The sequence below is a fragment of the Cryptotermes secundus genome, unplaced genomic scaffold (assembly GCF_002891405.2).
Source record: "Cryptotermes secundus unplaced genomic scaffold, Csec_1.0 scaffold825, whole genome shotgun sequence".
NCBI classification, from domain to species: Eukaryota; Metazoa; Arthropoda; class Insecta; order Blattodea; family Kalotermitidae; genus Cryptotermes; species Cryptotermes secundus.
Window position 1 is genome coordinate 668,487 of NW_019738888.1, and position 12,002 is coordinate 680,488.

A 12,002-nucleotide genomic window follows, 5' to 3' on the forward strand; every position below is an offset into this window, starting at 1 on the left:
GAAGGAGACCAGACATGTGGAAGAATGCCTCATGGGTTCTTCATCACGACAACGCGCCAGCACACAACGCGCTATCTGTGAAGAGGTATTTGGCAAAAAACAACATTCCAGTGATGGAACATCCACCGTATTCTCCGGACCTAGCACCGTGCGACTTTTTTCTCTTCCCAAAAATCAAGTCTGCGCTGAAAGGGACCAGGTTCGAGTCCGTGGATGCAGTGAAAGCAAAAGCGACGCAACTCTTGAAGAGCATAACACAAGATGACCTGCAGCACTGCTTCCAACAGTGGAAAATTCGCATGGAGCGGTGTAGGGATCGGGGAGGGGACTACATTGAAGGGGATAACATTTCGACTGTCTGATTTTTTTTTAATAAAGGGTTAGAGCATGAATCCGGTTTCTTTATTGCCACACCTTGTATGAAAAGAAAGTAATGAAGCTAGAGGACTTCATGAATACAGTATACATGGCCTCACACCTTCAGGGAGTAAACATAATCTGGAGAAGGTAAGCCTATCTGTGTAAAATGTGGTAACACATATTCTAATGCTTTTCATTAAAGGACTTTAGGAAAAACTGTCTAGGGTACTACTGGTCTTGAACACAGAACGACGAAGACTAGTAACAGGATTTTGACTGGCCACTGTACCCTGCAATGGTACCTACATGTTATGGGCCCCTCAGACAACACTATATGCCGGAAATATGGGGAGAAGGAATCCTCCTATCACATACCATGTCACTGTCCATCTTTGGACCTGCATAATTGGAGCTGACAGATATAAGTAAGGCCTCAATCAAACTGGTTCTGGATCTAGCACTGAGAACAAGGCTGTTTAAGGGGCCTAATGAAGACACAGGTACACAGCGGAACCTGAATGCTTGGGGCTACCAGTTCACCCCCCCCCCCCACCAACAACACAATATATTCTAATAACCACATCTAACACTCATACAGAAATTAGTGTCTAAATAGAAAGTATCCTAATCTGACACACCTAATGCCTGTTTGGAATTCCACTTTTGGGTTCAAACTGATTATATTTTCTATAACTACTAAACAGAGACACCACATACCATGTAACAGTTGGCAACATTCATAACAGTATTTAGCTGAGAACCATTTGTTCTAAAGATTACAAAAACATATTTGTGTTTACTGTAAATAACCCTCATCCTCACACGAAACTCATTACTCTGATGGTAGAAACCATTAAATTACACTTAATGCTTGCATATGTGCCATAGTATATTAATTCTTGTCTCAATATTTTCATCTGAATCTCATTTGCAAGTATCAAAGCTTCATTTAGATACATAATATAGTCTAATGTGTTATATTTGCTTTTCTTGGTTAGCATCGCGTAAGTATGTCATAAATAATGCAGAACTATATTCAGTAATTTCTATAATGCTCCTTTAGGAATTAGCTACTGCCTAATAATCAGTGGTAAATTACATGAACTGAAAGAACTAAATGCAAGTAACCAGATTAGAAAAAAAAAACATATTGATAGTAAACAATTTCAACTTACACTTTACATAAGATACATCAAATTAAAAAATAAATGTCCCTTATATACTACCTTCATCCATTACTGCAGCAATATAACACGGTATCGACAGGAAACGTTCAAATTTATTTATGGCGCCATGGAGCACGGATGAGGTACGGCGCGGTGGATTTTTACATTTTTGACGGTTTATTTCTTCAGTTACTTTCGCTACTTTCGCTACTTTCGTTATCTCATCATGCTCGTTATGTTCGTTATAAACTGCCGAAAGCTATCACGGTTGATCACGGTTACCGCATGCACTGTACATTGATTTAAATTTGTGGTAGAACTGAAGAGGTATGTGAGAGTTGAGCCACGGACATCGAGGCAATTTCTTCTACAACAATCACTACTACTACTATTAATAATAATAGTGTAAACCGTCGTATGAGTGTGAACATAGACGGTGTTTGAAATGGTATTTTTTTTTATTTACTGCTAGTGGGGTGGGACTAAGTCCCTTGTACTGCGGCCACTTCTGGCCTATTGTATCAGCCCCAGGTGATTGTGGAGCAATTGGTGAAATGAAGATTGGCAGGAGAAACCCAAGTACTCGAAGAAAGCCTACCCCAGCGCCATTTTGTCCACCACAAATCCCACTTGACCAGACCCGGGATCGAAAGTGAAAGTTCATCAGTGTCAGTGATGATTCATATCGTTTCTTTGAACTTTACGGACGCATCCATTCGATTGTTACCGTAAACAGTGGTGGGGGAAAGAAAATGAGTGTAGTGTGTTATTGTTGACCGAACAGGACTATTAGTTTTGGTATTAAGCTGTCGTTAAAATGCCAAAGGTTGTGTCGCGAAGTATAGTTTGTTCAGATACTAAAGATCAGGAAGAGTATAGTGAAGAGAAACCATTGCATATTTACTACTGTCTTTGTGGTCAGATGACTCTGATATTAGGTGAGTTCACACCTGTAAGGAAAATGTATGCCTAACGTTTCTTTGTCATTGTAGTTTTACACTGTATGCACCAAGAGTTTGTAATCTAATTTTGTACGTTTTCAGTGATGCTACGTTAAATTGTGTAGTGAATAATGAATTGGGAGGGTTGCGGAAGGAAGTGTTGATATTTTAATTTGAGGTACTCTCCCAGCGTTTGTCTATAGGGATTGTGGGAAAACTACGAAAAAAAGTCAGGATAACCCATCTCTGGGCCAAGATTTAAATATGGGGGCTTCATCAGTAAAAAACCAAGAAGCAAATGTTAATGCAGTCAGGTATAACGGTAACAGCATGTTCTTAACCCCAACTACCGAATTAGAAGTTGCAGGCATAATTAAAGGACTTGGTAACAAAAATTTGCAGGTATAGATGATATCCCAGAGTATGTTGTCAAAAAATGCTATCCCAAGATGATAACTGCTTTGACATATGTAATAAATTTGTCACTTGTAACCGGACACTTCCCTGACCAGCTTAAAATTACAAAAGTCAAACCCTTGTATATTTACATTTACATTTATTCAGCATTCCATAAATCCTTACATGGTTTTTTCAAAACACTACGGATATAGAAGTAGTCAACATGAGTAAGCATAATTACATACTGCATCACATTTGTGCAATGTCATAACAGTAGCCATATATAAATATTTACAAAAACATGAATACATGAATACATGAACATGGATATAGAAGAAGTCAACATGAGTAAGCGTAATTACATACTGCATAACAATTGTGCAATGTCATAACAGTTAGCCATATATAAATATTAATAAAACATGAATACATGAACATAAACCGTCACATGCAACAATAAAGTGCTATTACCTACAATCTGTAACAAAATCAGGAACATCAGTTGTTATCCTAATTGTATTATGTTTATTATTATTTTATTTCATTCAAAATCCAAAATAAGGATACAGAATTTGTCATGATATTCTCAAATACATACCACACCACAAAACATACGGGAAAACTGATTAATATCATCAAATAGGCACATACACAGTGGACACAACAGAATAAAAATTGTAAGAATATCAGTAGTTATAGGTTATAAAGATCAATAAATATCAAACAAATATAAATAAGTCAATAAAACCAATCATATATATATATATATATAAAATAAGAATTAAAATATCCAAAACTATAAATATAAAGTATCAATTGATATATGTACAATAAATATTAACATAATCTTAACAGAGTAGAATAGGTAATACAGGTAATATATACATAGTAAATTAAGCGTAAAATGACAGTCAATTAATGATCAAGATTCATGTTCATGAATGAACAATGAATTATAAGAAAGGAAGCGAAACAGATGTCGCTAACTATAGACCTATATCATTAATTTCTGTATTTTCAAAAATTATGGAAAAAGTCGTGTATAAAAGACTCTTATCATTCTTAAATATTTACAGCATAATCAATGACAAGCAGCATGGCTTCTGTAAAGGGAAAACAACAAAGACTGCAATCGCTGATTTTTTAGGGAAAGTATATAACTCATTGGATGAGAGGGAAATAGGTATAGGATTATTTTTGGATCTATCTAAAGCTTTTGACCTAGTCGATCACGATATACTGTTAAGGAAGCTGGAACGAATGGGAATACGAGGGGTTGCGCTTAAATGGTTTCAAACATATCTGGAAGGAAGAGAACAAAAAGTAGAAATTACATATAGGGATAGAGAAACCAAGGAAAGCATTAACTGGCTATCACAACAAAGACCCGTAAGTCATGGAGTCCCGCAAGGTTCTGTTCTTGGACCAGTTTTGTTTCTGCTATATATCAATGATTTAGAAGCAGGTATTCAGCAGGGAAAACCAACGTTCTTTGCCGACGATACCAGTCTTTTTATATCAGGGAATATGGTCGATGCTGTCCAAAAGGAAATAAGTGAAACAATAAATACACTCACAGAGTGGTTCGAAAGGAATAAGTTAATTATTAATATAGAGAAAACGGTAGCAATATCCTTCCATCACACTCAGAAGATGTACCTAGAATACCCGTCAATAAAATTTTATGGCAAAGAAATCAATAATGTGGAATACACAAAATTTTTGGGAATATGGCTAGACAAGAATTTAAAGTGGTCTACACATACTCAAAAGCTAGCAAACAAGTTATGTAAAATATGTTTTGCCCTACGAATAGTCAGCAGAGTGCTAGGGATCGAGACTGTTCGCACTCTATACCATGCATACTTTCAATCCTCGTTATCATATGGATTGATATTTTGGGGTCATTCATCAAACGCAGAGTCGATTTTTAAGTTACAAAAGAGAGCCATTAGAGCCATAATGCAGGTAACCAAAACTACTAGCTGCAAACAGTATTTCAAATCACTACACGTATTACCTCTACCATGCCTCTATATATATGAAACACTAGTTTACATGAAATCCAACTCGAATACCTTCATAACCAATGCAAATGTACACTCATATAATACAAGAAGGAAAGAGGACTTATACATTGTTCCATGCAGTACAAGCTTGTGTAAAAACAATTTCAATAATCTTGGTCTTCGTCTTCTAAACCACCTACCGCAATACATTAAAGAGATACCAGCATTATGTAAATTTAAAATGACTTTGAAAACATTTCTATTAAAACATTGCTTTTATAGCATAGATGAGTTCCTCTCCTATGTGGACAAGACTTAGTTCACATTAGGATCATATAATAATTTAAAAGTAAGAACAATTGAGCTTAGCTTAACACACACTAGGAGTGTATACTGCATAACTCTCTTCTTGCAGGAAACAGGACGCCATGTGCTGGAGAAAACACAGCAGGGACTATGGGATATTTAGCCGAGGCGGTGGGAGTGGTGCTGCTAGAAACCAGTGTATCTGGGAGGTCTTGTGACCGGCCAATTCGATCAAGGTTTTCTGTGGTTTTCCTTGGTCCCAGAGCAAATGCTGAGTTGGTACCCAAATTCCACGTTGCACTGCATGCTTCACATGCAGCCCCCCCAATAGTAACATCATGAAACTTATTATACTATAACTACACAAGAATGACGTGTCTTATATCATGTATAATGATCCATGGACACGAAATAAATGAAATGAAATGAAATGAATATGAAGCAGGAGTGTTAGCCATTTATTGGTCAAATTTACTGCACTTTTTATTTTCTGTGTTTTGAAAAATTAGAAGTTTATAAGATAACTTTGATATCTGTGTGCCTCCCATAACGTTACTAGGAAACGACTCAGTTAACACGTTCCTCTGGCAACGAATACAAAAATATGGAGGAACTGTTAGGTGTGGAGTTTTCTATATTGTCTGTAGCCTATCAAGTACTTATATGTACTGAAAGGAAAGTAGGTTATTGGTTTTTCACAGAACTTTTTGTACATAATATCATTCTTTGGGGCATGTCATAAGAGCAATATTTGAAATTTGTAGCTCAGTCAGTACAGAGACGAGCTATGGGTTGGATGGCTGGGATTTTCCAGCAGGGGCAAGATTTTTCCTTTCTCAACATCGTCCAGACCAGTTCTGGGGCTCACGCAGCCTCCCATCTAATAAGTATGGGGTGGGGGGCATTTCCCTTGGGTTAATGTGGCCTGGGCTGAAGCTGACCACTCACCACCATCTGTTGCCAAGGTGAAGAATGGTGGAGCTATACCTCCACTCCCACATATATCTTCATGGTATAGAGCTTAATTAATTAAGCACAGGTACAACTTATTTGGAAAATTATAAATACCTGAATTGATAAAGTCATGGCTTACATTGGCATTTCTCTGAGGAATGAAGCAGTGCGAACATTGGGGGAATAAACTGCAGAATGAGATAGACAAGGACTGGAGTGGAAGTGTAGACTGTTGGAAGATGAGCAGTGTATGAAAATGGAGTATTTTCTGGATAGATGGATAGAAGTACAGTAAATTAAACATGTAGGCAGAAGAAACAGAATACACTGAAAAAGTATATAACAAGTGCAGTAAAATTATTGGTTTATGTAGCTTATATCCACTGAAGGTACAGTAAGGACATTGCATTTAGAACTGTATATATGGCGCATGGTGTGAATTTTGTGAAATTTATATTAATTTTTGTGTGTAACATACCAGTATTGTATTATTACTTGCAAGGACCTGAATAATATCCAGTATAAATAAAATGTTAATTTAATGACAGAAAGGTAGTTTACAAAGTTTCAGGTTTAAAAAGATGTGAGCAGCATATAGTAGAGTTGTTTCCTGTTTCTTCATTTGTGTATTACTTTTGTAAAATTAATTTTTGCTGTCATTGTTAGTAGTTAGCATGATGCAACTTCGGAATGCAGTAGCCACAATTATAGCAGTTTCATTTGACACTGTCTCCTAGCTTGATTTGAAGCAACGTTTTTTTCCCATGAGCTGCTTTCCCTATATTCACTGTTCTCTCTTTCCTTTCTTATCAGTCAATTGGTGTTCCCAGTCTGATGCAGCTGAGTAGACACTGCTACATTTTTCAGCAACTGACAATTCTTGTCTGTGATATTTCTCTTTCTGTATATAAAAAATTAAGGTGCTACATAGTAACTGAGATGGGATTGCTTCACTTTTAAAAAAATCTCTGTGGTCTGTAGTCTGCAAGCAGACTATACCGGCCGAGCGACTGCCACTTGTTGGCAAAGTTAGTGCCAACTTTTGTGGATAGAGGGTGTCATGTGGTCAGCCTAGTGGATTCCCAGGGCCGTTAATCTCTCGGTTTTCTAGACTGGAGCCGCTATTTTCTTGAAATAACTCCTCAGTTATCCTTATGAGCCTGAGTGGACCCTGTTCCAGACCCACTACTTCTCAGAAAATCTGATAGCGCCGGGAATCGAACCCAGGAACTCTGACCACTAGACCACAAAGATGGTCTCATTGTTTCACTTTTGGAGGAAGAAATTTATTGTCTTTGTTTCCTGAACCTGGCAGTAGAATTCATGCATGGGTACATATCGCGGACACCGTACTTATATAACAAGTAAACTTAAGCAAGAATGAAATAGTTGATAAACTTCATTAAAATTTCTTTCAGATTAGATGAACCCAATCTATGTAGATGTCATAAAAGACTTACTGTCTGTGACATCACTAGTATGCAACTATAGAATGTGTTTGTGATACATTGTACAGATCGCTATTGGGTCAGGATTGGGTTCCTGTGAACATTATGATGAAATTTTGGGTTCCATAACAGCAGAATTTCTTTACCAGCTGAATCACCATTTAACTACTCATGAAAACATTGTACATAAACTTCTACATTTTGCCAGCCTTGTTAAGTATCCTCATAGTTCTGTAATTGCTGAAGGCATTTTTGGATTTAATGTAGTTCTTGAGGATAATGAAGAAGTAAGATTTGTACAGAGTCAGTTTAATGTATGAGCATTCTGTGTGAATATGCAGCTTTATTTATTCATATACAGTTTTGTTGTGTTTCCAGACTCATGCAATATTGACAAAAGTTTATAGCTTCTAGAGCGCTGCACTGTGAAAACTTACTGTACTTGTAACTCTTCAATGAGTGTCCACAGTATGGAAATCAGGATATTGTATAAATGTTTTTACTAGTTAAAATATGTGATTATATAAATTTGAATTAACTCTGACAGTGACAGATACTAATACTGGAATATCTGAATAAGGGACTAAAGATGTTTATTATATGACACATGCAGGGAAGAGTTGAGTTCCATTCATCCGTAACTTTGACACTCAGTGTACAAGAATGGTCGACTTTATGCTCTAGATGCCTTTGCTTGTGCAGAAAGAGGCACCCATTTGTTGGGAATGTATTACTGAATGTTATAAATTGTGACACTTTCTTGTTTAGATTGTGCGATAGAGAAGCTTCCTCTACGGCGAAGGGATGGAGGTCGTGTGATAGATGGCAGTAAACATGCACACAAAGTCACCTGTGATCCAGATGAAACTGTGTATTTAAAAAGACCTGAAGGAATTGAGAGGCAATATAGGATGAAATGTAAAAAGTAAGTTCCTTCTTGTACAGTACATGTCATTAAAATGTTCAAGAATATCTTTATCAGTTTTCTACAGAATTTGTCATTCTGTACCGCCTGTAAGCATTTTAATATGACAAAATCAATACACTTGCAATTATTTGCATGTGAATTATCTGATCTGTCAGTTGTCTGTAGCTGTTTTTCTTTTGGATCTGCATTAATTGTTAAAGTCGACGGCTTTTGAAAATGTATTTTATTATATACTTCTAACAGTTCCTTTACCAGCAGTGTGAATCCAGTTGTTTACAGCATCTATGAATGCAGTTTTAAAATAAATTTGCTTACATTACTGAGTTCTTGTTTGTCATACATTTTTGAAAATTTTTCTTTTACTCTTCGGTGATTTGTTCCTTCAGTTTTGTTTAATTCAGTCATGTTCTTTTAGGTGTGGATTACCACTCTATTATAAACACGATCCGAAAAGCAATATTAATTTCATAGTTAAAGGAGCAGTCATTAAAAGCTCAGGCGAAGGCCCTATGACCACTATTTACAACCAGGTTGCTGTTGAGAAGCCAAAGAAGATAATGGTTACAAAACATACAAAGAACATGGGTAAATTCAGCTCAGTAACTGTATCCACCATAGATGAAGAGGAGGATGAGATTGAAGCTGTAAGTTATGTTTGAAGAGTTATAAAATGTTGATTTTGATAGTCCCTGCTAACTCTTATCATTGAAGTCAGTGGGGAGGAAATGTTGGTATTCTTGACAATAAGAAAGTGTTGGTTCTGGCAGATTTGTGACTGGTAAGCAAACCTAGTGCTCTCTGGATGAAACTCCAGTGTTTTAGCCTGATGAAGTGTTAGATTACACAGTGATATTAATTCTGCTGTAGTATTGAATGAGATGGGCATATGATTTTAAAGGTGGATGTCATGGCCTGTTTGAAGGTACTGTCTCAGCGTTCACCTTGAGAGACAGGAAGATCACAAAAGTTTTTTTTGGCATAACTGGTAACATGGTGAAATTCAAACTGGTCAGTTCATGATTAAAGGCTGGGGACAGTGACCACAGTGCCATCATGCTCATTGTCTTACTTTGAGACCATGAAGTCCCCAGTTAATTAAATGAATATGTATGCATTGAAGTGTAACTTATATTCTTATTTTCCGTCTATAATGCAGCAATATTAATTGAACATTAATTCACTAAATGTTCATTACATGTTTAAAATATCTGTAAATTTGCTGTTTATGCTACACGTTTCACCCGTACAGTGCCATCTTCAGGCAGTATATCTTTTAAAGATGTATACTGCACTGTGTACTTGGTAAAATAGTATTCATTAAGGCATGTTGTTATTATTAACTTCTTTGAATTGTTATGTTGTAGAATGATTTTATAGGATGATTTTCTTCCTATCTTATATATTGCAGCTGTTTTTATGTCCCATTAGGTGTGCCACTCCCTTAGCTGTGTGTATCTAGTGTTGCTTTGTGTTCCTTGAATGAATTAATGTTTGTTAAATTAATATTGTTGCATTATAGACAGAAAATAAAACTATAAATATATGCCATGTTTAGAAGCCCCTTAGAAGAAAGTAAAATCTTCATCAGAACCAGAAATTCCTTAAAACCTTGGATATATTGGCAAAAACATCTGTAAAGTTCAACAGGTACGTTAATGTATCTGTTGACTCTGTGAAGCAGCAGTGGCAGTGTTAGGAAATGCTGTTTTGTTCATATTGCAGAATGATATTTTCATACATTTCTAAAAACCGCCTATTGATTCTGCAATGTCCTGCCACTCCCACATTCTTCTTATCAAATGTAACAGCCTGTATGTTGCTGTTATGTAAAGTCCCATGGTCAGCCATTTTCACTTCAGGAGCCAAAGTTATTTTCCTTTGTGTTAATGGAGGGTTTACACTGGCTGTACACTTGTGGGTACTGGGCATGACTCACATAGTTAGGACCTCCCTTCAATGTACACATTGATCTGCATAATTTTGGCTGAATATTGCAGTCAAGTGGCTAGTACTCAGAATTTTGTCTGGGATGTCCATGGTTCAGATTTTGGCCTAAGGAGTGGCTATTCTGACTGCTTTTTCACTTTTGTTCTGTCCCTCTAGGGAAGTGCTAGGATAGTACCTCAAATTAGTCCACGAGCATTTTCTTTCACATCATTTCCAAATCATTCAATTATCATATTTTACACTATATATAATCCACTCCCCCATATGCCTTCATGTTGTAGTGCTTAGTTAAGCACATATATAATATATATAATCATAACAATTGAAAGCATTATTAGGTACAGTAAGAATGAAATTTATAATTTTGAAGTTTTAACTAAAAATCTTTATTTTGGCCAGTATCTCTTTGTATAAGCATCCTCTAAGACAGGGTTCACTAATCTTCCATTAACCTAATTCATTGTTACTCCTTAAAGACTCTGATCTCATGCAAGACTTAAAAGTAATTTAATCATTTTGTTTGAAATATATTTCTTTACAGCGTGAAGTGGCTGATTCATATGCAAACAATGCACGGATCATTGAGAAGCAGTTGGAAAGGAAAGGCATGAACAAAAGAAAAATGGTTGTGCAACAGACACAAGCAGAAATGGACGCTAAGCGTAATAGAGTGCGTGGGACACTTATTGACAAGTAAAAAAGGACATGAGTAGGAGAGAGATTTATGTATAAGTGACAGTAGATTTAGGAAAGAGAATGTTTTTCGTTTTTGTGCCGTCTTGATGTACAAATTATAATGTAAAAATGTATGTCATAATTACAATTTTTATATAAAATACAACAAAACAAACAAACTCCGTGATTTTAGCTTGCAAGTGAACTATATTGACCGAGCAGCCGCTGTTTGTCGGTGAAGTTTAATGCCAACTTATGCAGATAGAGGGTGTGCATGGTCAGCGCAACGAATCCCCATGGCCATTAATTTCGGTCTTCTAGACCGGAGCTGCTGTTTCCTTGAAATAGTTCCCCAATTATCATCATGAGGCTGAGTGGACCCTGTTCCGGACGCACTACTTCTCAGAAAAAATTTGGTAGCGCCGGGAATCGAACCCGTACCTCTGGATCTGTAGCCAGGAACACGGACCACTAGACCGCAGAGGTGGTAATTTTTATATAAACTATAATCCTAATATTTCCATTATTAATGTCATACAATGAAATATCTTTGCTGGTATACTGAAATTCACCAAGATCCCCTACTGACAGTACAGAAGTACACCACTGGATTTCATTCGAAGTCCGCTCAACGGCACTGGCATTATGTCTGAGCAGAAACTTAGTCAGTTGGCATTCAGCACACAGGGATTCATGCACTCTGCTGCCATATAAGAATTGTACAGTTCATTTCCTTAAAACATATTGCTGTTCTTGTGGCTCCCAGCTTGTGGCATTCTTTGGTTTTATGCCCAGCTGCAGTGACACACACTACTGAACAATGTGTATATTTTGAGAATTTCATAGAGGAACAACTCGTAAAATGGATT

At 36.6% G+C, this 12,002-nt stretch overlaps 2 protein-coding genes across 2 annotated transcripts in view; one reads left to right on the plus strand and one right to left on the minus strand.

The window, feature by feature from the left end:
* Positions 1-1,821, minus strand: part of LOC111871298 — a 33,159-nt gene extending 31,338 nt beyond the window's left edge. Inside the window, exon 1 of the mRNA XM_023864302.2 lies at positions 1,587-1,821. Coding sequence (XP_023720070.1) covers positions 1,587-1,596 — 10 coding nt within the window. The 5' untranslated portion in view covers positions 1,597-1,821. The remainder of the gene's footprint in view (positions 1-1,586) is intronic.
* A 289-nt stretch (positions 1,822-2,110) lies between these two features.
* Positions 2,111-11,306, plus strand: LOC111871291 (UPF0428 protein CXorf56 homolog). Its single transcript, XM_023864294.2, has 4 exons — positions 2,111-2,464; positions 8,352-8,508; positions 8,927-9,155; positions 11,000-11,306. The coding sequence occupies exons 1-4, from the start codon at positions 2,344-2,346 to the stop codon at positions 11,153-11,155; spliced, it is 663 nt and encodes a 220-aa protein (XP_023720062.1). The 5' UTR covers positions 2,111-2,343; the 3' UTR covers positions 11,156-11,306.
* The last annotated feature ends 696 nt before the right edge of the window (positions 11,307-12,002 follow it).

Coding starts and splice junctions, on each gene's coding strand:
- LOC111871291 (XM_023864294.2), top strand. CDS start 2,344: ATGCCAAAGGTTGTGTCGCGAAGTATAGTTTGTTCAGATACTAAAGAT. Junction 2,465..8,351: donor TCAGATGACTCTGATATTAG/GTGAGTTCACAC, acceptor TTTCTTGTTTAG/ATTGTGCGATAGAGAAGCTT. Junction 8,509..8,926: donor TATAGGATGAAATGTAAAAA/GTAAGTTCCTTC, acceptor ATGTTCTTTTAG/GTGTGGATTACCACTCTATT.